At 39.5% G+C, this 26,562-nt stretch overlaps 1 protein-coding gene across 4 annotated transcripts; it reads right to left on the reverse strand.

The window, feature by feature from the left end:
- Positions 1–1,571: 1,571 nt before the first annotated feature.
- LOC137771756 (glycine N-acyltransferase-like) lies at positions 1,572–25,728 on the reverse strand. Of its 4 annotated transcripts, none has more exons than XM_068555386.1 (7): positions 25,502–25,728; positions 21,746–21,887; positions 19,879–19,974; positions 16,667–16,774; positions 8,243–8,369; positions 6,650–6,821; positions 1,572–2,348 (listed from the first exon to the last, which is right to left on the reverse strand). In XM_068555386.1, the coding sequence occupies exons 2-7, from the start codon at positions 21,746–21,748 to the stop codon at positions 1,946–1,948; spliced, it is 909 nt and encodes a 302-aa protein (XP_068411487.1). In that variant the 5' UTR covers positions 21,749–21,887; positions 25,502–25,728; the 3' UTR covers positions 1,572–1,945. The 4 variants fall into 4 exon arrangements, with proteins under 4 accessions (XP_068411487.1, XP_068411489.1, XP_068411490.1 ...); XM_068555388.1 differs by lacking the exon at positions 25,502–25,728 and adding an exon at positions 25,430–25,444; XM_068555389.1 differs by lacking the exon at positions 21,746–21,887.
- Between the last annotated feature and the right edge of the window lie 834 nt (positions 25,729–26,562).

A 26,562-nucleotide genomic window follows, 5' to 3' on the forward strand; every position in this document is an offset into this window, starting at 1 on the left:
ATATGCTGACCTCCCCCCTTACCTCTTTGTTTTAAACTTTTTATTTTATGTTGGAGTACAGTTGATTAACAATGTTGTGTTAGTTTCAGTTGTCAACAGTGATTCAGTTATACCTACACATGTATCTATCCTTTTTCAAATTCTTTTCCCAATTAGGTTGTTACATAATATTGGGCAGAGTTCCCTGTGCTACACAGTATGTCCTGGTTGGTTATCCATTTTATTTTATTTTATTTTTTATTTTCTTATAGGCATTATCAAATTTCCTTCTTCTTCTTTTTTAATACATCTTTATTGGAGTATAATTGCTTCACAATACTGTGTTAGTTTCTATTGCACAACAAAGCGAGTCAGCCATATGCATACACATGTCCCCATATCCCCTCCCTCTTCAGCCTCCCTCCCATCCTCCCTATCCCACCCCTCTAGGTCATTGCAAAGCACTGAGCTGATCTCCGATTTTTTGTTCTAATTCTGTGAAGAATGCCATTGGTAGTTTGATAGGGATTGCATTGAATCTGTAGATTGCTTTGGGCGGTATAGTCATTTTCACAATATTGATTCTTCCAATCCAAGAACATGGTATATTTCTCGATCTGTTTATGTCATCTTTGATTTCTTTCATCAGTGTTTTATCGTTTTCTGAGTACAAGTCTTTTGCCTCCTTAGGCAGGTTTATTCCTAGATATTTTATCCTTTTTCTTGCAATGGTAAATGGGAGCGTTTCCTTAGTTTCTCTTTCTGATTTTTCGTTGTTGGTGTATAGGAATGCCAGAGATTTCTGTGCCTTAATTTTGTATCCTGCAACCTTACCAAATTCATTGATTAGTTCTAGCAGTTTTCTGGTGGCATCTTTAGGATTTTCTATGTATAGTATCATGTCATTGGCAAATAGTGACAGTTTTACTTCTTCTTTTCCAATTTGTATTCCTTTTATTTCTTTTTCTTCTCTGATTGCCGTGGCTAGGACTGGTTACCCATTTAAAATATAGCAGTGTGTACATGTCAATCCCAAACTCCCTAAATATCCCCTCCCCCACCCCTCCCCCTCCCCCACCCCACCCCAGTAACCATAAATTCCTTCTCTAGATCTGTGGATCTGTTTCTGTTTTGTAAATAAGTTCATTTGTACCATTCCCTTCCCCCTTAACTCTTTGGAGGAGTTCCTCAGAGCTATCTGAGAGGCTGTTTCCCAGGCTAGTCCTCAGTAAGCCCCCAGTAAATCTGAAACTCCCAGCTCTCACCTTGTGCAATTTCAGAGGACAGAGACAATGTTAGTATCTCTTTCCTGGAGTAGGAGTTGCAAAAGAAGATATTAATGTCCATCAGTCTTTTTGTTTTAATTATCTCTGTTGCATTATACACACACACACACACACACATATATATATATATCATCTATATCTATAGCTATAGAAATGTATGGTGTGTGTGTATAGTATATTTCATATGATTATAATACAAGGCTTAAGAAGTGACCTAGGAAAGGAGGATATTCAAAGAGCTACTCAGAAGACATGTGACTCTCTAGTCAATTAAAAACAAAACATAGAAAGCCAGAGGGAAAAAAATCATAGAACCCGCAAATTATTACAACCCTTCTGGCAAATTGGAAAGGGTCAATGAGCTAGTAGGTCCAGGAAGAACAATGTAGAAAAACATGCAACTAAGTATAAAGCATGACTAGGATGCTGAAAGTGTGGGAGTTGTACAAGCCAGACAGCTGGGGTGCCTGGTCTATTTCCTACTGAGGAAACTAAGGGAATCCTGGGAGGTATTTGAGCACAGAGACTGAGGCTATCCTGTTCACTACCCATCACTGCTTCCTCAGAGCTCAGGACCCTTCATTACCATTGATTACAGTTTATTCCCTCTCTCCATCACCCATCGGCTCCTCCAGCCACATGCCCCGTCCATTCAACACTGTCTTGTGTTCAGGGCTGCTTCACAGAGGTACAAAGTTCCACTGGTTCCAGTCACAGGGCACGGAGATACTCTGCAGGTTGAAGCTCAGTTTTTGCATGATGTGATTGGCCCTATCTACATGGGAATACATGGGGAAGCCAAGTTTGTCTAGAGCCTGAATCTGGACATAGGTGAGGTAGGTGATGAGGCCCTGGGCCCGGTACTCAGGTATGGTGCCTGCCATCCGCAGCTCTCCTGTCTGGTCCATCAGGGCCCAGGACACAGGGGTCCCCTCAGGCCCCAGCAGGCAGAAGGTGGGGAAGGCCCAGATACAGCGCTCGATGAATCGCTGGCTCCTCTCATTGCCACCAAAATGCCAGAATTTATTCACCAAGGCAGCGTGGGTAGGATCCAGGGATGAGAGTTTCAACACCTTTTGATGGCTATTGGGAACAAGGGGAAAGAATAGCCCATAATATTGAAACTGTATACAAGCCTGTGTATCCCTGTCCTTTGAAATAAAAAGCTTTTGCTTTAGCCTCCCAGGCCTCCCTTGAGTGTCAAAAGGCTAACTTCAGAGTTAGTGATTAGAAAATGTGAAGAGCTAGAAACAGAAGAGCTGTTGGGCTGAGAAACTGGTAACAATTTAGACTATAAATCTGCCACATGGCAGAATCACTGGACTCACAATTCCCTGCAAGATATTGATAAGGGCCTGACACACATTCCTAAGTTGGTTTTACAGGAAGTAGATCCCCACCAGATGAAAACTGCTGACCTCAAGAACATGGACCCTAGACTGGTTGAAACCAGAAGGTTGATGATGCTTGAAACTTCACCTTGATGCCAACCAATTCGAGAACTGTGCACAAGTTGACCACAACCCTGTAGCACCCTCCATCACACTGACTTTAAAACCCCTTCCCTGAAAGCCACTGGGGAGTTCAAGTCTTTTGAGCATGAGCTGCCCATTCTCCTTGCTTGGTGCCCTGCCATAAACGCTGTACTTTCCTTCACCACAACCCAGTGTCAGTAGATTGGCTTTACTGCGAGTGGACACACATGACTTCTTTTGCTGTTTGGTTCAGTAACAATATCACATATACTGTGGAGTATTTTATTTGTCCCCTGCCCCAATTGTTCTGAGAGGGGAATAGGAGCATATTTAAGCGTAAGTGCTCTGTAACCAGGCTGCCTGGGTTCATGATCTGACTCCTTGGGTGATTTGGGGCTGATTACTTCATTTCCCACTTCCTCTATTTCTTCATCTAATAAATAAGGATGATAATCACACCTCCTTTATAGAATCATTGTGAGGCTTAAATGAGTCAATGGATGTAGGGGCTTAGAACAAGCATCTGGCAGATAATAAATCCTCTACAGAAATTAGCTACAATTGTTTCATTTGGCCTCTGCTGCAACCTTCCAACCTAGATAGGGCAGGTGTTCTTATCCTTATTTTACACAGAAGGAAAAAGTTGCAGAGATATAAACAAGTGCCCCAAAGCACATGCTAGCAAGCAGTGGAGCCAGAGCTTAAAATATTGATGTGCGAAGGTCCTTGGCTACCATGTTGAACAAGTGGGGAGGCTGAAGTCCAGAAAGGGGCAGTGACATGGAGTGCAGGCAGCCCCCGAGACACAGAACACTGAATCTGAAGGCATCTGCAGGCTGTAAAGAGGCTTTGGGAGGTGTCCTAGGAAGAGCCCATGAGGTGGAACTAGGAGATCTAGACTCAAGCCCACTATGCCCTTAACCATCCATGTGACCTGAACAAGCTATTTCATCATCTGAGTCTGTTTTCTGTCAGGAAAATGGGGATAATATCTCCCATCCTGTCTATCCTCAGTGCAGACAAGGGGATCCAGAGAGATTCTTTGATACAAAGTGAATAAAACTCTCCCAGGAGTACAAACGGAAGGCCATGGGATTGGGCATCTTCAGCTCAAATCTCCACCATCAGTGTTCAGTTCTATTCAGTGTTAGACTGGACATCAATGGGGGAAAATATATTATTTGTTGAAATTCTCTTTATTGGAAAACTTTTGTTTGTCAAGTGAATTTACTGAACACATTTATTAAATACCTACTATATACCAGGCACTGTTTTATCTGTGGAAGATCTATCAGTGAACAAGACAGGGAAGGTACCTGCTCTCTCTCGTGGGGTTTGCAACGTTGTTGGGGAGAGTTCAAACATCCAGTAAGTAAGACTGTTAACTAAATTCGCTAATTTCAAATAATCATAAGTGCTACAAAGAAAATAAAAGTGGGTCATGTGTGGAAAATAACTGGGAAGTGATTTTAGGTGGAGTGGTCTAGCCTGGACTCTCTGGAAGGTGACATTTGAGCAGTTCTGAACAGCAAAAGAAGTCATGTGTGTCAGGATTGGGTGGGGTGGGGGCAGAGGGAAAAGCTGACTCAAAAGGCCTGAGCTTACAAACAACCAAATCAAAAAATGGGCAGAAGACCTAAATAGACATTTCTCCAAAGAAGACATACAGATGGCCAAGAGGCACATGAAAAGCTGCTCAACATCACTAATTATTAGAGAAATTCAAATCAAAATAACAATGAGGTATCACCTCACACTGGTTAGAATGGGCATCATCAGAAAATCTACAAACAACAAATGCTGGAGAGGGTGTGGAGAAAAGGGAACCCTCTTGCCCTGTTGGTGGGAATGTAAATTGATACAGACATCATGGAGAACAGTATGGAGGTTCCTTAAAAAACTAAAAATAAAATTACCATATGACCCAGCAATCCCACTACTGGGCATATACCCTGAGAAAACCATAATTCAAAAAGACACATGCACCCCAATGTTCATTGCAGCACTATTTACAATAGCCAGGTCATGGAAGCAACCTAAATGCCCACTGACAGACAAATGGATAAAGAAGATGTGGTACATATATACAATGGAATATTACTCAGCCATAAAAAGGAACGAAAATGGGTCATTTGTAGAGATGTGGATGGACTTAGAGTCTGTCATACAGAGTGAAGTAAGTCAGAAAGAGAAAAACAAATATCGTATACTAATGCATATATGTGGAATCTAGAAAAATGGTACAGATGAACCTGTTTGCAAGGCAGAAATAGAGACACAGATGTAGAGAACAAACATATGGACAGCAGTGGGGGAAAGGCGGATGGGGGGGTGGGATGAACTGGGAGATTGGGATTGACATATATATATACTAATATATATAAAATAGATAACTAATAAGAACCTGCTGTATAAAAAATAAAATAAAATACAATTCGAAAAAAAAAAAAAGCCTGAGCTTGCAATGATCGATGGCAGGAGGAAGACCAGTGTTGTTGGGGGCAGTAAGCAAGAGAGGAGATGAGGTCTAAAAAGTAGATGTGTGTTGGTTCTTATAGGGTCATGTTGGAGTTCCGAATTATTTCCAAGTGAGATGGGAAGTACTGGAGTCTTTTAAGCAGGGAAAGAACATGGTCTAATGTGCATTTTTTTTAAAAAAAGATTTCTCTGGCTGCTTGGCAGAAAATGGATGGTTAGGAGACCAAAGCAAAAGCTGGAAGAGAAGGTAAGAGGTTTAGTGGGTTGAATGGTGTGTCCACTCAAAAGGTATGCCCACCTGGAACCTGAAAATGTGACCTTATTTAGAAAAAGCATCCTTGCAGGTGTAAGTACATTAAGGATCCCAACATGAAATCATCCTGGATTACCTAGTGGGCCTTTAATCCAATAAAAAGTGTCCTTATAATAGACAGAAGAAAAGACACAAACACACACAGAGAAGCCCATGTGAAGGCAAATTCAGAAATGAGAGTGATGAAGCTGAGCCAGGCTGGGACCTGGAACCCTTTGTTGCAGCGCTACAATGCTTGCACCTGGACGAACTTCTCCTCGGGCAACAAAATACAAAGAAACGATAAGAAACCAAAAATAACTGTGTGCATGTGCAGTTGGGGCAAATTATGGACAAAGGGACAAAAAGACCAAAAACGCCCAATTCCCACTTTTGAAGAGCCAGGAGCAAAAAAACAGGGTGTTGGGAGCAAAAGCAGGGCACTGCTCATGCCCCCTGCACACAACACCACCAAAGGGGTGGGCAGGCCACCTAAGCCACCCCTCCGGCCCGACCCCTGGACACACCCCTACTCTCACCCCATATAAGGAACCAGCTCGACCCCCTGCCTCAGCCAGCAAGCAAGCAAGGGAACCTGTTGCTTGTTCCTCCTCCCCCCTGCTGCAGCAAGCTCCCAATAAAGCCTCGCCTGAACTTCTTGTCTGGCCTCTAATCAATTTCTATTGATTGGGGAAGGCCAAGAACCCTGGTTGGTATCAAAGCCACAAGCCAAGGAATGCCTAGAGCCACCAGAATCTGGAAGAGACAAGGAAGGATTCCCTCCCAGAGGCTTTGAAGGGGACAGAGGCTCGCCAGCCCATGGACTTGGAACTTCTGGCCTCCAGAACTGTGAGAATAAATTTCTGCTGTTTTAAGCCACCCCAGTTTGTTGTGCTTTTTTGCGACTGTCCTAGAATGTGCTGGCTAATTCAGTGGTGACAGATATGAGGCTTCTTTCTTTTTTGTTTTGTTTTGTTTTTGTTTTTGTTTTTTGCCACGCTATGCAGCTAGCGGGCGGGATCTTAATTAGTTCCCAGACCAGAAGGATTGAACCTGTGTCCTTGGCAAGCAGTGAAAGTGCAGAGTCCTAACCACTGGACCACCAGGGAATTCCCCAGAGCAACTTCTTTCAGACTTACATGGACTTGTATTTATCACCATTGGGTGATACGTTTTTTTCATCCAGCAAGGAAGTAGCCAATTTCTTTGCTGTCTCAGAGACCATATAGAGAAAGCACTGTGTTCGCTTCACCTTGCCCAATTTAATAGCCGCAAGATTTTTTATCACATCATCCAGGCTGGATTGTGAACCTAGATGGAGGAAATGAATTATATGAGATATCACTGTTCCTTCAAGTATCAGGAAAAAGCTGTCCAACGGCCCAACAAGGTCACAATTTTAGGTAGTCTGACTCCAGAGAATACTTTTTTTTTTTTTTTCTGGCCTCACAATAGCTTGGGGGATCTTTGTTGCAGGATCTTAGTTCCCTGACCAGGAATCGAACTTGGGCCAGGCCTCTGGCAGTGAGAGCACGGAGTCCTAACCATTGGACCGCCAGGGAATTCCCAAATACATTCTTAACTACTAAATTTCTCCTTTGTAAATAAGACAATGATAAAACGGAGATGAGACAGAAGGAAAGTTCTGCTCCCATATTCAAGCTCTCTAATAGATCCTGGAATAAACCATGAATCCTTAGCTATTAAGAAATTATGTTATTCATGATTTCCTATGTAAACCCCATGTACTGCAGTCTTCAAGTTCTAATTCACTATTGTTGGAGGAGGTCATCAAGAAGACGTGCTACCTGTTGACCCATGAGCTGGACCCAGGCAACTGGAGGTTCACCACTCCCTCCCCTCCTTGGAATGTGCTTCCCACTTGCCTTCCCAGCTCCCAGAAACTTCTCCAAGGACACAGCCTGAGATTGAAATGTGGTGTTGAGATACATGGATTGGGTACATGACTGAACCCAGTTAAGGCCACTATATAAATGTTTAAGATTTTGGCAGGTGGGTGAGGTGATATACTCATCCTGCAGTCTCCTGAGACAAGCCTGAAGTTCCCCTGCTTATTAAGCTTGCCACCTACCAATCGGAAGTGGTTTGCCCCTTTCTTAGGTCTCTCCTTGCCATACATGTATATGGGGGCTGGTTTCAGATTTCACCTGGGAAGCTCCCAAATAAGTTTGTGAACTAACAACTATGGAGGTAGTAGTGGCAGCTGAGAGAAAGAATGGACAGCAGGCTGAGTGTCTAGGACTTGGAGTAAAGATATAGAGGAGGTAGGGCTGTAATTCAAAATGAAAAGTGAGGCTTCCCTGGTGGCGCAGTGGTTGAGAATCTGCCTGCTAATGCAGGGGACACGGGTTCGAGACCGGGTCTGGGAAGATCCCACATGCCACGGAGCGACTAGGCCCGTGAGCCACAACTACTGAGCCTGCGCGTCTGGAGCCTCTGCTCTGCAACAAGAGAGGCCGCGATAGTGAGAGGCCCGTGCACCGCGATGAAGAGTGGCCCCCGCTTGCTGCAACTAGAGAAAGCCCTCGCACAGAAACGAAGACCTAACACAGCCATAAATAATAAATAAATAAATTAATTAATTAATTAAAAAAAAAAAGAAAGCTGGGATTCTATTCTCTCTCTTAAAAAAAAATTAAAAAATGAAAAGTGACACTACAAATACAGACATGGGAGATCTCAGTAGCCAGCACACATCCCGGTTCCCTTACTTTGAATCTGCAAATGTTGCTTCCAGTTGATGACTTCTGGCAAACCAAGGAATTCCTGGCATTTCTTAGGGTCCTTGGAGTAGACTTGGTAAGTATTGGTGTAGTGATCAAGGTCATCTGTCATCTCCTGTTTGGGTTGGGAAAAGTAGAATCAACCAAAATGCTTGTATTTAGTGATTGCCCTATTCGTTTTCAGTGTTCCATTATATTATGATACTTTTAAATACTAAAATATTAGCTTTTTTGTTGTATTGATTTTATTGAAGGAGTATTTACATTATGAGATCAAGTCAAGGACTCCCTGATTCAATTAACAATGAAAAATGTCCTGAACAAAACTACTCCTAACTCAGTTATTGCTTTAAATTTTCAAACCAAGCAAAAATGATCCATTTAAAATTATTCTTCTATCCCTCCATAAAACTCATTAAGAAGCTTGAAAAGTGACTGAGCACTGAGGCTTGCTGTCTCTTTCTGCTCTTGAGAACCCTGTGCCTTCTTTTTGTCACTGAATCCACTTCCATCAGCATAGTCAATAGCCAGCAAAAACCGAGCTAGCATCCACTTGGGATTGTGGCTAATCTAGTCCTGCCAGCTCATGTAAAATGACAATTGAGAAGCAAAATCCCTGGCCAAAAGAATAAATCTTGCTTTAGTGCAAAGATTTTTAGAACATGTGGTCTATGAACATGTCTTTATTAAAACCGATACAGTTAACAGGTTAGACAATTCTCCTATAAATTATGAAACCAAGAAAAAGACGAAAAAGCTTTCTTTAAAAAAAAATGATACCATTGTTAAACAAACAACAATTCCACCAACAATTAAAAAACATACTCATTTAGAAAACCATAATTCAAAAAGAGTCATGTACCACAATGTTCATTGCAGCTCTCTTTACAGTAGCCAGGACATGGAAGCAACCTAAGTGTCCATCGACAGATGAATGGATAAAGAAGATGTGGCACATATATACAATGGAATATTACTCAGCCATAAGAAGAAACGAAATTGAGTTATTTGTAGTGAGGTGGATGGACCTAGAGTCTGTCATACAGAGTGACATAAGTCAGAAAGAGAAAAACAAATACCATATGCTAACACATACATATGGAATCTAAATAAATAAATAAAAAATGGTTCTGAAGAACCTAGGGGCAGGACAGGAATAAAGACGCAGATGTAGAGAATGGACTTGAGGACATGGGAAGGGGGAAGGGTAAGCTGGGACGAAGTGAGAGAGTGGCATGGACTTATATATACAACCAAATGTGAAATAGATAGCTAGTGGGAAGCAGCCGCATAGCACAGGGAGATCAGCTCGGTGCTTTGTGACCACCTAGAGGGGTGGGATAGGGAGGGTGGGAGGGAGGGAGATGCAAGAGGGAAGAGATATGGGGATATATGTATATGTATAGCTGATTCACTTTGTTATAAAGCAGAAACTAACACACCATTGTAAAGCAATTATACTCCAAAAAAGATGCTAAAAAAATAATAAAAATAAAAAAGTGATTAGGAAAAAAAACCCTAGTCATTTAAATATATCTAGCAAAATTATTAACACTGATATGGGATTATTTGAGGATGAAGGAATAGATAAGAGGAAAAATTGCTTCAGCCAGTGAAGAGTCAGAAAGCTTTTTGTCCTATAATATCTGGAAAATATTAAACAAAAATACACTTCTTATTCAGCAAGGATACTCCTGATCAAACTATTTTTAAGAGTGATGTCACCAAAATGTCAGTGTAGAAGACCCCAGCCTCTGTCCCTCACAAAGATCAATAATTAGACAGCTACTCATGTACAAAAACAGCTCTGGGAGAGCTCTGCAGTCCACTTAAGGAGCTACAGCAACACAGTAGAACAAAAAACCTGAGACTAACTGCACAAAAATAGAAGAAAGACAGCCTTATTTTGCCTGCATCATCCCATCCACCAAGCCAGCATTGCTCAGTGCTGACAGGGAAATCCTTATCTAGAAAGAGCTCCCTCTCACCAAGAAAGGAAGACCAGCTTCCCAGCCTTTTAGGGCACCACACAAAGGTCCCTCTTCTGTTTCATCCCACCCAGACTGGCAAAACTGAGATGTGTAGAGATGATTAGGAACAAGGAAGAAAAGCAGGGGCTACCAACAGTAGCCATGTGGTGGGAGTGATTCACAGTTTACCTTGACCTGCTCTGCAGAAAAGTTCAATAGCTTTCGCCCCTAAAGAAACCAATAGTCAGTATTGGACCCCCTGCAGATTTCATTAAGTTTTGCCCCACAGGTATTCACATTCTCTGATACCAGCCACCTGAGCCCCTCTTTACTCCCTTCCCCCATCAGGGAACTGCACCAGCAGTCAGCAGTCAGCTCTGCAGCTGCATGAGTGCAAGACACCAGCCTGGACCCCTGCAGCTGACAGCCACCTCCTAGCACACGTTTGGGGCTAGCCCCTCCAGGTGTATACTTGCATGCCACTGCCTGATGACTGTCACTAGTCTCCACTGCCATTTGCATGCTGAGAAGGAGACTGTGCAGTCTCAGGAGAGCACATCGATAGCTAGGTCCCCACAGCTGTTTGTGGGCCTGGATCAGGCCCTGTCTTCTGTGACAGTAACTGCAGTAACCTGCAGCTGGCCTCTCCTGCTGTCCACCTGCATGCCCCCAGCCCAGCCCCCATCACCAGTCTCCAGTGCTGTACACTCATGGCACGACTCAGCAATCATTGGAGTGCATGCCAACACCTAGGGCCCCCACAGCTGCCAGTGCACCTGCAGTTGGTCCTGGCCCTTGCTTCCTGCCCTGGCCTCCACCACTATCTGTGTGTGTGTGTGCAAATGGCCCCTGCCACTACACAGGAGCCTGAAGCTGGCCCCTACAGCTGTGTATGTGCACACCACTGGCTCCAGCCACTACCACTACCTGCCCTGGCCCATAGCCACTGCACTAGGAGGCACCACTGAGAACCCCAACAGCCTGGCAGCCACTTTGGACCCACTGCAATGCTCACCAAGGATCACACAGTTGTCAGTGTGGATCCCGGTAGCCTGAGTCGAAAAGACATCACACACACCCGCAAACAAGTGTCACTACATGCCCTTGCACTTGGTGCACTGCACCACTAGACTTGGGGTCACAGCACATTCCAGAATGCCTCTCCCCACAGATAGAATTGTCCCTTACCGAGATCAGTCCACAGAGTATGGAAGAGGTGACTGTTTCTTCAAAAGTTCAGGCACCTATGCAAGGATACAGGGATCATAAAGAATCAGGGAAACATTAAACCGCCAGAAGAATACAGTAAACCCCAGTATCTGGTGCCAAAGAAATGGATATCCAGGAATTTCCTAATAAAGAATTCAAAATAATTTTTCAAAAGATGCTCAGAGAGCCATAAGAGAACACAGATAACAATTTAACAGTATCATGGACAACAATACAAGAACAAAGTGAGAAGTTCAGAGACGGAAAACGTAAAAAAGAACTAAAAAATTTTGGAGGTGAAGAATACGGTGACTGCACTGAAGAATTCAATAGAGACCTTCAATAGCAAACTAAACCAAACAGAAAAAAGAATGTGAGCTCAAAGTCAGACCAATTGAAATTACCTAATTAGCAGAGCAAAAAGAAAAATAATAAAAAACAGTGAGGAAATCCTACATGGTCTATGGGATACTATCAGAAGAACCAATTTGTGAATTATTAAAGTTCCAAAAGTAGAAGGTACGGAAAGGGAGAAGAAAGTTTATTTAAAGAAATAATGGCTGAGAACTTCCCAAATCTTGAGAGAAATTTGGATATACAAGTTTATGAAGCTCATAGGTCACCAAACAAAGTCAACTTAAAGAGAACCTCTCCTAGACACATTATAATAAAACTGTCAAAACCCCCCAAAAGGCTGTCAGCAGATTTCTCAGAGACCTTGCAAGCCATGAGAAAATGGGGGCAATATATTCAAAGTGCTGAAAGAAATACACTGCCAACCAAAAATACTTTACCCAGCAAAGTTGTTCTTCAGAAAAGATAGCAAGATATCATTTTTAATATCTTGCTATCACTATTTTTTTGTGATGTTGGTTTTTTTATATTGGATATCTATTAACAAATTATTGTAGCTGTAGATATTTTAATATTTTGTCCTTTAATCTTTATACTAAAGTGTCTAAAAACCATAATATTACTATATGAGAGTATTCTGAATCTGACTATATGCTTACTTTTACCAGTATGCTGTATATTTTCATATGTTTTTATGTTACTAATTAGCACCCTTTCCTTTCAGCTTGAAGAACTCCTTTTAGCTTTTCTTTTTTTTTAAGAAAAAATTGGAACATTTTTTTCAATGTTTCACTAACTTTCACTAACAAACAAAAACTGAGGAAGTTCATCACCAAAAGACCTGGCTTATAAGAAATACTGAAAGGGGGACAGTTCTCAGAGCTTTCTGAGATGCTCTTCCCAGGTTATAATCCTCAAATTTGGCTCGAATAAAATGTTTCAATTCCTTCTTAAAAAAAAAAAAGAAATGCTAAAAGGAGTTCTTCACGCTGAAAGGAAAGGATGCTAATTAGTAACATAAAAACATATGAAAATATACAGCATACTGGTAAAAGTAAGCATATAGTCAGATTCAGAATGTTCTCATATAGTAATGTTATGGTTTTTAGCCACTTAACTCTAGTATAAAGATTAAAGGACAAAATATTAAAATATCTATAGCTACAATAATTTGTTAATGGATACCCAATATAAAAAATATATAAATAGTGACATTAAAAAAACATAAAATGGAGGGAGCGAAAAGATAGAGTTTTTGTATGCAATCAAAGTTAAATTGTTATCAGAGTAAAATAGACTGTTATATTTATAATAGGTTTTACATAAGCCTCATGGTATCACAAAGCAAAAACCTACAGTAGATTTACAAAAGACAAGAGAAAAGAATCAAAGTTTACTGCCACAGAAAATCATCAATTCACAAAAGAAGGTTGCAAGAGGAAGAAAGGAACAAGAGGACTACAAAACAGCAGAAAACAATAGGATGGCATTAATAAGTTCTTACCTCTCAATATGTACTCTAAGCATAAATGGATTCAATTCTCCAATCAAAATATATAGGGTAGCTAGACGGATTAAAAAAAAAAAAGATCAACTCTATGTTGCCTACGAGACTTTAAGCTTTAAGGAAACACATAGGCTCAAAGTGAAAGGATGAAAATGGCATACCATACAAATGGAAACCAAAAGAGAGCAGGAATAGCTATAGTTGTATCAGACAATATAGACTTTAAGCCAAGAATGATAACAAGAGAAAAAAGAAGGCCATTACAGAACTCTGATGAAAGAAATTGAAGAAGACATAAACAAATGGAAAGATATACCTTTGGATTTATGGTTAATGAACTGGTTAAGGTTTCATGGATTGAAAGAATTAATTTTGTTAAAATAATCATATTACCCAAAGCCATCTGTAGATTCAATGCAACCTCTATCAAAATTCCAATAGCATTTTCACAGAAATAGAAAAAAAATCCTAAAACTTATATGGAACCACAAAAGATTGACTAGACAAAGCAATCCTGAGAAGTAAGAACAAATCTGGAGGCTTCATACTCTCTGATTTCAAGCTATACTACAAAGCTGTAGAAATCAAAACACTAAGGTATTGCCATAAAAATAGACACATAGACAAATGGAATGGAATTGAGAGCCCAGAAATAAGCTCTTGCATATATGATCAACTAATATTTGACAAGGGAGCCAAGAACACTCAATCAGGAAAGAATAGTCTCTGTAATAAATGGTATTGGGAAAGCTTACTAAGCACATGCAGAAGAACGAATCTTACACCACTCAAAAAATTAACTCAAAATGGACTGAAGCCTTAAACATAAATACTGAAACTGTAAAAACCTAGAAGAAAATATAGAGATAAAGCTCCTTGACATTGGTCTTGGCAATGACGTTTTGGATATGACACCAGAAGCACAAGTAAAGAAGGCAAAAAATCAACAATTGGGACTACATCAAACTAAAAAGCTTCTGCACAGCAAAAGAAAAAATCAACAAAATGAAGAGGCACCTATCAAATGGGAGAAAATACTTTCAAATCACATATCAGATAAGGGGTTAGTACCCAAAACATATTTTAAAAACTCATACAATATAATATAAAAACCCCCAAACAATCCCATTAAAAATGGGCAGAGGAATTGACATACAAATGGCCAACAGATACATGAAAAAGTGCTTTACATCACTAATCATCAGGTAAATGCACATCAAGACCGCATACATACCAGAAAGGTTATCATCAAAAGGACAAGAGATAACAAGTACTGGGGAAGCTCTGGAGAAAAGGGAACCCTGTGCACTGTTGGTGGGAATATAAATTGGTGTAGCCACTATGTAAACAGTACGGAGGTTCCTCCAAAAATTAAAAATAGAACTGTCATATGAATCAGGAATCCCATTCTGGGTATATAGCCAAAGCAAATGAAAACAGGATCTCAAAGAGATACCTGCACTCCATGTTCATTGCAACATTATTCACAACAGCCAAAATATGGAAACAAAAAATGAATGGATAAAGAAAATGTGGCATATCTTTACAATGGAATTTCAGTCAGCCACAAGAAAGAAGTAAATTCTGCCATTTGTGACAACATGGATAGACCTTGTAGGCATTATGCTAAGTGAAATAAGTCAGACAGAGGAAGACAAATACTGTATGATCTTTTTTATGTGTGGAATCTTAAAAAGCTGAATCATAGAAACAGAGAGTTGAATGGTGGTTACTAGAGGCTGGGGAGGCCTAGGTGGGGGAAATGCGGAGATATCAAAAGGTACAAACTTCCAGTTTGTACCAGATAAATAAATTTATTGTACCAGATAAATAAATTCTGAGGATCTAATATACAGTATGGGGATTATAGTTAACAAGGTTGTATTATATACAGTTGACCCTTGAACAATGCAGGGGTTATGGACCCCAACTCGCCATGCAATTGAAAATCCGCATATAGCTTTACAGTCAGCCCTTGTATCTGCTGTTCTGCATCCACAGATTCAACCACCCTCAGATGGTGTTGTACTGTAGCATGTAATTATTGAAAAAAATCCTCATATAAGTGGACCTGTGCAGTTCAAGCCCATGTTGTTCAAGGGTCAACTGTAGCTGAAAGTCTCTAAGAAAGTAGATCTTGAATGTTTTCACCAAAAAAAAAGAAATGGTAATTATGTGACCTGATGGAGTGTTAGCTAAAGCTATGGTGGGAATCATTTAATGATATATGTGTATCAAATCTACACATTGTACATTTTATACTTACAAAATCTTATATGTCAGTAATCGCTCATAAAGCTGGACAAATCTTATTTTTAAGACTGTATTTTTGAAAGTAGCTCAGGTTTCTATCAATAATTAAAAGTCTTCATTTTCAGATTATTTAATTTGGTTATTTTGAATAATGTTTCTTACCAATTTCACTTCTATATAAGTTCTATAAAATATATTTACATTAAAATTTTAGATTTTTACTTGATATTTTAAAATATCATTATATGTTTTATTTTTAAAATGTCTTAACTATTCAGTTTCACTAATTAAAAAATTATCATACAATATGTAAACAACAATTCCAACTATGTCAGTTGCTCCTTAATTTTCCTTAGTTCACTCTGTTGTTTCAGACCTTACGCCTTGCAACTACTATTTTCTCTGCTTTGAGTTCAGTCCTTCCCTGCCACCATGTAAAAAATCTTATTTGTCTTCAACATCCAGTTTTGGTAAAATTTCTACTAAGAAGCATTTCTGATCCTCTCCCTGCAACCTCTACCACATATAGTCTTTTTCCTGCCCTGTTTTGTTTGCTTTATTGATGACAGTAGGTTATAACACCCTGCAGCATCTCAATGGGAAGACAGTATCACAATGAGAAGTTTGGAGTTAGCACGAATGAGTTGGTGTGGTTTCAAAATTGGTGTTTTTAAAAGGTAGGAAATATTTTTTTTCCCCTTGGGTTAAGGGTTTAAAATGGGTTTCATTTATTACAATGCAGAAATCTAGCCTGGGAAATGCTCCTTCGATACCTTTAACAAAAGTGACCATCTACATAATCCTACATTACCACGACCTCCCACTGGTTGCCTCTATTCCCACAAACTGGGTGCAAGAAATGACAAAGTGTGTTTGGTCTTAAGCAGCAGCAGGGTGCTATCTGTGTTTTGATCCTGCCTGTTTCACGCGACGCTGTAATTTATCTGTGGATTTATCTGTAATCTCCTCCAGGCTGTGGGCTTTTTGAGGACAAGGACTTTTTAACCAACACCTCGATTCATTTCTATAATCCCAGGGTCTACCACATTGCCAGGTGCGTGGTAAGCACATAGCAAATATGAACATAGATGCAAATTCATTCCACATCTGGCACCTTACCTGCTCCTGAGGGCGGATAACCACTGTATTAAAATCAGGCCACTTGTCCACCAGGGCCTTTAGCTTGAAAGGGTTTCCTTGGTTCATGTGGAAGGTGGTCCCATAAACCTGCAGTATCCGGACAAAGTGAGAGGGTCAGCTTATTAGGAAGGGATGTCAAAGTGCCTTGTTTGATCAGGACAAGGTTTATTTCTGTGAAATAATGAATTTTTTTAATTGGAAGGCACCTAATGAGAATTTCTGCAGACCATTTTTTAAGTTCTAATTTTTGCCCCAATAAATATATCTTTAAAAAATATTCATATAGAAAATATTCAGACCAATGAAATTTATGAATAAAAATTATGAACTCTCCCATTGTAGAATTTAATAAAATCTTTAATAAATTTCCTTCTATTCATGTACACACACAACAAACTTCACAAAAAATGAAAAATATCAGATACACTCCACTCCAGGTGTTTCCAACTTTTCAGTGTAAACAATGACCCTTAAAGAATATCTTTTTGCAGAAATCTTTGCATATGTAACTGATATTTGCTTAGGGAAGGTTTTTAGAAGGGAGATTGCTGGGCCTAAAGTTATCTACATGTTTAAGGCTTTTTAACATATATTTTAAAATTATCCTCTGGTAAAGGTAAACATTTCCTACCAATAAGTGGAGGCTATAGTAATTAAAGGTCGGGGACAATTGTCTCTTTGGTCCTTTTATAGTAAATAAAAATAAAGCCAGTTAGTCTACCCATAGAAGAATGCTTACCTTTCTCTTCCCCAGAGTAAAAGGATGGTTTACAAATGGTTAAGATTGAGGAAGGTGAATAGATTCAACTCACCCCAAATTATGCCAGGTCTTTCAAAACATTAGCCTCACATAAGATGTATCCACAATTCACCCCACTGTAAATTTATGGTCTGATCTGTAATAACAGTGGCTAATATTTGCATAGCTTCTCTGTGTGCAAGGCACAGTTCCACCTGTTCAACATAAAGTCTTCTCATCCTGACAATAACCCCAAGAGGTTAGAGCTCTCATTACTCCCTTCTCTTTTTTTTTTGGCTGCGTGGCTTGTGGGATCTTAGTTTCCCCTCCAGGGATCGAACCCAGGACCTGGGCAGTGAAAGCACCAAGTCCTAACCATGGGTCACCAGGGAAGTCCCTCATTACTCCCTTTTCGTATGAGAAAACTAAAGCATGTAAAAGTTAAGCAATGTGGCGTCGACATACAGCTTGACGGTGGAAGAGGCAGGCACAGACCCAGGCAGGCTGGATGCTGAGTCTGCCCTTTTAGCCACAGAACCAACGCGACGTCACTGTCATCAACCTAACTCCCATGGTAGGATTAGGGTGCATGTTCTTGACAAAACTAATAATAGAAATTGAAATATACAACTTTATCGACCAATGTCCAAGGCGTTATGCCCAGTGGATGAGCATAATGGTTAGTACTTGGCTTCAAGGGTGAACCTGCCTGGAATAAAACCCTGGCTACTTACTGTGTGAACTCGGTAAAGTGCAGAGACCTGGTGTCCCTGTGCCCGTAGAACACCACACCCAGGATTTTGACATTGATACAGTCAAGATGTCGAACAGTTTCACCAACACGAGGATCACTCGTGTTGTTCTTTAGAGTCACACCCATTACCCTCCACTGCTCACCTCCTCCTTCACCTCCAGCAACCATCAATCTCTTCTCCATGTCTATAATTTTGTTATTCCAAGAATTTTATATAAATGGACTCATGTAGCATGTAGCCCTTTGGGACTGGCTTTTTTTTCCACTCAGCATAATTTTCTGGAGCTCCATCCAGATTGTTGCAGGTATCAATAGGTCATTTCTTCTTTGTCATTTAGTAGTATTCCATTGTAGGGATGTACCACCTTTCATTTAGCCATTCACCTATGTGAAGGACATCTGAGTTGTTTTCAGCTTTTGACTATTATGGATAAGGTTGTTATAGACATTCATGTACATAGTTTTGTGTGAAAATAAACTTGTATTTGTCTGGGGCAAATGCGCAGGATTGTAATTGCTGGTTGTGTGCTGGTTGCAAGATTAGTTAGGAACTTACAAATTGCTTTTCAAGAGTGGCTGTACCGTCTCCCATTCCTACCAGCAATATATGAGAGATCCAGTCTCTCCTCATTCTTAACAACATCTGAAGTTGAGGGTCTATTTTGCTCAAAGCATGCAGGTAGGCTCAGGTGAGTTGAAGTTGGGTAAGTTGATTATATTTCTGGCCTCAAGAGTAACCAGTTGGGCAAGTTATTTAAGTTTCCTTGGTCAGATGCATCATCTACAACATAGGGAGAAGAGTGACACCCTCCTCATGTGGGAGTTTTGAAGTTTATATGAGTTCACAGATAAAGCCCAGTGGCTGGGACGAGGTAAGGGCTATAAGTGCTTTCTATTGCCACTAATGAACTGTACTGGCGTTGCTCTGACCTTGAGGTCCCCATTGGTGCTGGTGCTGGGCAGTGGTTGCATGTGACTTAAGCTTCTATCTTTAGGTGTAAAAGGAGCTTTTAAAAAGCAGTTTAGGGACTTCCCTGGCGGTCCAGTGGTTAGGGCTCCACGCTTTCACTGTCGAGGGCTTGGGTTCAATCCTGGGTCGGGGAGCTAAGATTCCACAAGATGCATGGCCAAAAAATAAAAAATGAAAGAAAAGCATTTTACTCGTTTCATCAATCCTCTGAATGTTAAAAATGAAAATATAAATAAAATGTGCATAAATCCAGCCACTTTGTAACAAATATTGCTGCAATAAAATAATGAATAGTATATAATTATTTCTAGGTCTCCTCCATGGATAGTGCACAATCTTTTGGATTTCAAAGAAATAGGAGTTGACTTATTAAATGTTCCAAGAAGGTACATGGTGGTTAACCTTGCCTTGGGCACAAATGTTTAAAAATTAGTATGTACTTAGATCAACCTTTTAAAGAGAAATCAAGGAAATGTTTTCGAGTCTGCAGAGAGCGGTTTTTTTGCCACTTAAAAGTATCAGGCAAGTCATATTACTGAGACCTGTTTCCTCTTCTGGGACATGAGTATAATAGACCTCCCTTGCCAAGAGGTGGTGTGAACTATGTGAGATGCAGCATGAGTGATTTCCTGCCACAGAATGGGTGCTCAGTAAAAGCTCATTCTCTTTCTCACCTCTGTTACAAGAAGACGCAACCATTTGGTTCCCTAAGAATGTCCCATGCTCACCTTTAAGGACTCAGGGAGGCTCTTCCTTAAGTATTTTTCTAGCATCTGCAGCATCTGTGGACCCTGTAAGTGGAGCATCTTGGCAGGTACCTTAGCCTAGAGAGAAGACCAAGAAACAGCCAGGAATGAGAAGATACTGAACCAATAGGAATAGATTGGCACACATTTACCTGAACCTTAGAAGATAACAGGTGAGATAAATTTACCTAGAAAACTGCTCTGGGAGAGGGGGAGAAAGTATAGTCACCATAGATTTCTAGCCTTACTATGAAGGACAGGAGTTTAGAAGAGCATCATAAAAGTCCTGAAGGGGTCACCTCATAGAAGACACAAAGAAATCAGAGGCGAAGATTCTACCCTAATACCTATGTCCAAGCCCTTCTTCAGTGCCTTTTATTGGTGTCACTGTCACTGAAGTCCTCACCAACTCCAAGGAAGGATGAGACGGGCAGAAAGCACAGGGTTCTCTTTCTGATAATTTTCACTTCACTTTCTTATCCTACCCTGAATTTCAGTCATTAAAGACACATATATTTTAACACACATATTCTTTTTTAAATTGAAGTATAGTTGATTTACAATGTTGTGTTAATTTCTGCTGTACAGCAAAGTGATTCAGTTATATATATATATATATATATATATATATATATATATATATATATACATACATTTAAAAAAAATATTCTTTTCCATTGTGGTTTATCACAGGATATTGAATATAGTTCTCTGTGTTATACAGCAGGACCTTGTTGTTTATCCATTCTGTATATAATAGCTTACATCTGCTAACCCCAACATCCCACTCCATCCCTCCCCCAACCACCTCCCTCTTGGCAACCACAAGTCTGTTCTCTATGTCTGTGAGTCTGTTTCTGTTTCATAAATAGGTTCATTTGTGTCATATTTTAGATTCCACATAGAAGTGATATCATATGGTATTTGTCTTTCTCTTTCTGACTTACTTCACTTAGCATGATAATCTCTATTTGCACCTATGTTGCTGCGAATGGCATTATTTCATTCTTTTTTATGGCTGAGTAGTATTCCATTGTACAGATGTACCACATCTTCTTTATCCATTCATCTGTCAATGGATATTTAGGTTGTTTCCATGTCTTGGCTATTGTGAATAGTGCTGCTATGAACATAGGGGTACCTGTATCTTTTTGAATTAGAGTTTTGTCTGGATATATGCCCAGAGTGGGATTGTTGTATCATATGGTAATTCTATTTTTAGTTTCTAAGGAACCTCCATACTGTTTTCCAGAGTGGCTGTACCAACTTACATTCCCACCAACAATGTACAAATGTTGCCTTTTCTCCACATTCTCTCGAGCATTTGTTATTTGTAAAGTTTTTAATGGTAGCCATTCTGACTGGTGTGAGGTGGTACCTCATTGTAGTTTTGATTTGCATTTCTCTAATAATTAGTGATGTTGAGCATCTTTTCATGTGCCTATTGACCATTTGTATTTCTTCTTTGGAGAATTGTCTATTTAGGTTTTCTGCCCATTTTCCAATTGGGTTCTTTTTTGGTTGTTGTTGTTATAGAGTTGTATGAGCTGTTTGTATATTTTGGAAATTAAACCCTGTTGGTCGCATCGAACAAACACATTCTTTAAATATGCAAGTGCATCTTTCATGATTAAGTTGCTGTCCATGATTATCCCAATGTCACCACTAACAAGCTATGTACTCTTCAAAAAGTTACTTGCCTTCCTTGTTCCTTGGTTTCCTCATTAATAAATTCTCTGAAAAGAGATCCTATCTTAGAAAATTGCTGTGATAATTAAATGAATTAATACATATTAAGTGCATAGAAAAGTTTCCAGCATATATTATCTGAAAATGTTATTATTTTTACCATTGTTATTATTAATATTGTCACTGGCCGTTAACTACACAGTAATTCAAATCAGTCCATTGGGTTGTTCTTCTGTATTGAAGGAATGGGATGTAACTTAAACACAGACCACGATGTGAACGTCTTCAGTTAGAATAGTGCCCTGGGAAAAATCATAGACATGAGGATTAAATGAAGTAATCCACGCACTGGCACCAAATGAATGAAAAAGTGCATGTAAAACTCTTAGCAGAGTGCCTAGCAGAGAATAATATTAATATGTCATTATTATTATTATTCCCTGAAGGAAGCAGGAAAAAGGTAGATTTATGTACTTAGTCCTTTTGTGCTGAGGCACTTTACCTTTCCAGATCTCTGGCCAGCATGTTCTTGGCTTTCTTCTTTTTAGGAACATATGCCCTTTGGCATGGTCAGTTAAGATACAGACTTGTAGAGATGGAACCAGTGTTGCTTACTTTCAATGGGAAAATGCTTATGGTTCCAAAGATCTCGTTTACCTTTTGGAACCTGCTGTGTGAACAGATTTGAGATTGCTTGAATGAGTGAATATTCTTGACTTTTCCATGTGTGTATCCTGCCCCACACCCCCAGGTGCTCTCCAGTTCTTTGGGGACACCAACAGGCCATTTTGTTCCCTATGTCCACTTATTGGTTTGGGGAGAGGAGAGTCTTTGACAACATCACTATAGCTGTGGTTATATCTTTTAAAAATACATTTATTGTTGAATAATATAAATGGGCATAATTAAAAGCGTATGTAGGATACAATTCTATGGGTTTGACACACGTATATGCCTATGAAACCATCACCACCTTTCAGATATAGAACATTTCCTTCATCCCCTGTGTTTCTTGATTTCTCTTTGTAGTCAGTTGCTCCCCATTGTTAGCCTACTCAAGAACTGATCAGCTATCACTATGGATTAGTTTGCCTTATATAGAATATAATGTAATCATACTATGTACTTTTCATGTGGTATAATGATGTTAAGATTAAAACAATTTGATCACGTATCAGTTGTTTGTTAATTTTTATTTCTGAGTATTATTTCATTGTAGAAATATACTACAATTTATTTATCCATCCATCTGTTGATAGGTGTTTGGGTTGTTTCTTTTCTTTCCTTTTTTTGGATATAATAAGTAGAACTACAATGGATATTCATGTAAAAGCTTTGTAGTGGTTATATGTTTTCACTTATCTCAGGTAAATACCTAGGAGTGGAATAGCTGGATTGAATGGAAAGTATATGTTTAACTATATAAGAAACTGCTAAACAGTTTTTTCTAAGTAGTTGTTTCATTTTACATTCCTACCAGCAAATCAGGAGAGTTCCAATTACTCCACACTTCAACAATGCTTTGGACTGTTGGTCTTTTTGTTTTTTTTAAGTTATTATTATTTTAAAAAATTTTATTTTATATTGAAATATATTTGACTTACAGTGTTGTGTTGCTTTCATGTTTACAGCAAACTGACTCAGTTATACATATACATATATTTGTTCTTATTCAGATTCTTTTCCCATATAAATTATTACAGAATATTGAGTAGAGCTCCCTATGCTATACAGTAGGTCCTTGTTGATTATCTGTTTTATATGTAGTAGTGTGTATCTGCTAATCCCAAACTTCTAATTTATCCCTCCGCCCACACCTTTCCCCTTTGGTAACCATAAATTTGTTTTCTAATTCTGTGAGTCTGTTTCTGTTTTGTAAATACATTCATTTGTATCATTTTTGGACTGCTGGTCTTTTAAATTTTAGCTAAACTATGAATGTGAAGAGTTATCTCATTGTGGTTTTAATTTACCTTTTCATGATGACACGGTACTGGTAATTCATGTTCTTTTTAAAAATTTCTTGATCAGTTTAGAGCAGGGTTCCTTAAATTTAGCACTACTTCTATTTCAGCCCAGACAATTCTTCACTGTGGGAAGCAATTCTGTGTACTGTAGAACATACAGTAATGTTCCTGGCCTCTACCCACTAGCCATCAGTAGTAACACAACATACTGAATGTACACTGAATTGTACACTTAAAAATGGTTAAAATGGTGTGAAAAACAAATGTCTCCAGACATTGGCTCCATCTCCTTGAGAGCCTCAGGATAGTGGAAGTCTAACGTTCCGAGAGGCAAATGTGACCTTTTATCCAGAAGCATCTTGTAAGAGGTAAAATGAAGCAGAAGAGGCAAAATGAGCTTGATGCCAAATTTCTGGGGTTGTAACATTGTTATAATACTGCAAATCACATAATGTGAGACTGCTGTACATATAGGCGTGCACACATACACACAGTGGAAAGTACCACCACCACCACCAACAAACATATTGTCCAGTTAATAGGGTAGACTGAAACCTGAAGAGGCTCTAGAACACTGTACAGTCAGGGTGAGCTTTTAGCTTTGGCGAAGGGCAAAGTCCACAGTTCAGACCCAGCCTTTGCCTTATTGGAAATGTTTGCAAAATGTTGAACAATTCAAACAGAGAAAACAAGTTCTAAAGAATAGTTTTATAAAACAACATTAACAAATAGGAACAAACAAGACTCAATCCCGATGTCTGGCACTAGGATAAGATTACATAAATTATGATCCCTTAGTATGTTGCAACTCTAGGAACCATTAACATAATAACTATCACACACGCACACATACACAGGAGAATACTAAAATAAAAGGAGAAAGTGTAGAACATAAAACAGTACATAATTCCTGATTATAACAGGTAAATCTTTGCTTACACATATTCTATATGCAACATATATGAGAATTGTAAGGATGTAGAAAGATAAATTTAGAAGGGAAAATAAAATATTAAAAGACATTTTATGGGGGCTTCCCTGGTAGTGCCGTGGTTAAGAATCCACCTGCCAATGTGGGGGACATGGGTTCGAGCCCTGGTCCCGTAAGATCCCACATGCCGCAAAGCAACTAAGCCCGTGTGCCACAACTACTGAGGCTGCGCTCTGGAGCCCTCAAGCCACAACTACTGAAGCTGTGAGCCTAGAGCCCGTGCTCCGCAAGAAAACCCACCGCAATAAGAAGCTCGGGCACTGCAACGAAGAGTAGCCCCCGCTGGCCACAGCTAGAGAAAGGCTGCGGGCAGCAACAAAGACCCAACAGAGCCAAAAATAAATTAAGAAAAAAAAAGACATTTTATGGCCATAGCATTATCGATAAAATCTTTTAAATTAACTTTCTTTTTCACATGATTTGAATTAACCGTAAATCTGGCCTGCATTCTGGTCCACATTCCTCTGCATATTTCCTCTTTGACTTTGAACAGACTACTTCACTTTCCTGGTTAACCTGTATCTAAAGAAAAAGCTACCTCCTTTAGAAAGTTTCCTACAGGACTAAATAGAACGATGTTTGCTTAGTATCTCGGCACATTAGGTGCTAGATAAATGTTACTTGCATCAGCATCCTTCCTTGCAAATGTTATTACTTCTCCACTCACCCACCAGCTTCCCAAATCCCTCCATATCATTTATCTGCTCAGAATGAAACCTGGCTTAATCCTTCCAAGAATTTTTTCCACAGTACACCTGCTGTATACAGAGTACCTGCAATGCATTATTTCTCAAATTGAATAGACTGCCTTTTCTTCAACCTAAGTGTCAATAAATAAGCTCGGCCCTTCATGTGGAAACCAACAAGAGCATTTGATTTTTCCCACCTTGTCGTGAGAGAAAAATGAGGAGGCAAGTGTCACAAAGCAGTGATTCTCTCCAGTGAGATGAGCCCTCACCTTGTCTCCACGGAGAAAGGTCCCCAGGAACAAATGACAAGCAGCAGACTTTTCCAGAATATGAACTTCCCTTTATCCTGGCAAGTACAGCCAGGAACTGCAAAGTGTGTTTTGGTAATTTTTCTACAGAAATAGCTAAATTGAAGCTGTTGAAGTAGACCTTGTCTCTTTAAAAGCAGTGGGGAGAAGCTTCTGTTAGCTGGTGTGGAATCCAGTGGCACCTGGTCCCTCCCTCTGGGTCACATGTTCTGCTGCCTCTGAAAATTTGGGAGTCTGATTGTAACTAAGGGTTTGTATCCTAATCCTACCATTTACCAGCTGTGTGTCTTTGACCAAGTCATCTAATCTCTCTGTGCCTCTGTTTCCTCATTCATAGGTGAGGTAAATAATACTACCTATTCTCACTAGGTTGTTTTTTTTTTCCAATTTTCTTATAAATTTTATTTTGTTATTTATTTATTTTTTATTGGAGTATAGTTGATTTACAATGTTGTGTTAGTTTCAGGTGTACTGCAAAGTGAATCAGTTATCATATACATATACTTACTCTTTTATAGATTCTTTTCCCATATAGGTCATTACAGAGTATTGAGCAGAGTTCCCTGTGCTATACAGCAGGTCCTTATTAGTTATCTATCTTATATAAAGTAGTGTGTATATGTCAATCCCAATCTCCCAATTTATCCCTCCCTAGGTTTTTGTTTTTTTAAGTTAAATGGGCTGACATTTGTGAAATGCTTAGGTAAGTGCCTGACAAATATAAAATGTATATTAATGTCTCTTAAATGAAACACAGCAAAACAAAATTACCATCATGTAGGGTAAGCTGCATATGTAAATATCTCTCAAAATATTTAGTGAAATACTTTTTCCCTGTGGTTATGGATCCAGCCCCTTTTGATATGATCATTCTAATGTGACACAATGAAGAGAAGAATGTCAGAGAGAGATGACATGTTGTCCTACTACACCGTCCTACACAGTTATACACAGTGTGAGCTTTTCCTAGAAACATCTTCACCAAATTCCTCATTTATGTTGACTCAAGGTGGCCGCTCCTA

Source organism: Eschrichtius robustus, chromosome 11 (assembly GCF_028021215.1).
Source record: "Eschrichtius robustus isolate mEscRob2 chromosome 11, mEscRob2.pri, whole genome shotgun sequence".
NCBI classification, from domain to species: domain Eukaryota; kingdom Metazoa; phylum Chordata; class Mammalia; order Artiodactyla; family Eschrichtiidae; genus Eschrichtius; species Eschrichtius robustus.

Excerpts from the sequence above, each read along its gene's own strand:
- LOC137771756 (XM_068555386.1), bottom strand. Across the intron at positions 8,370-16,666 it reads TTATCCGCCCTCAGGAGCAG|GAGATGACAGATGACCTTGA; the intron begins GTAAGGTGCCAG and ends CAACCCAAACAG. Across the intron at positions 6,822-8,242 it reads GCAACATTTGCAGATTCAAA|GTTCACAATCCAGCCTGGAT; the intron begins GTAAGGGAACCG and ends TCCTCCATCTAG.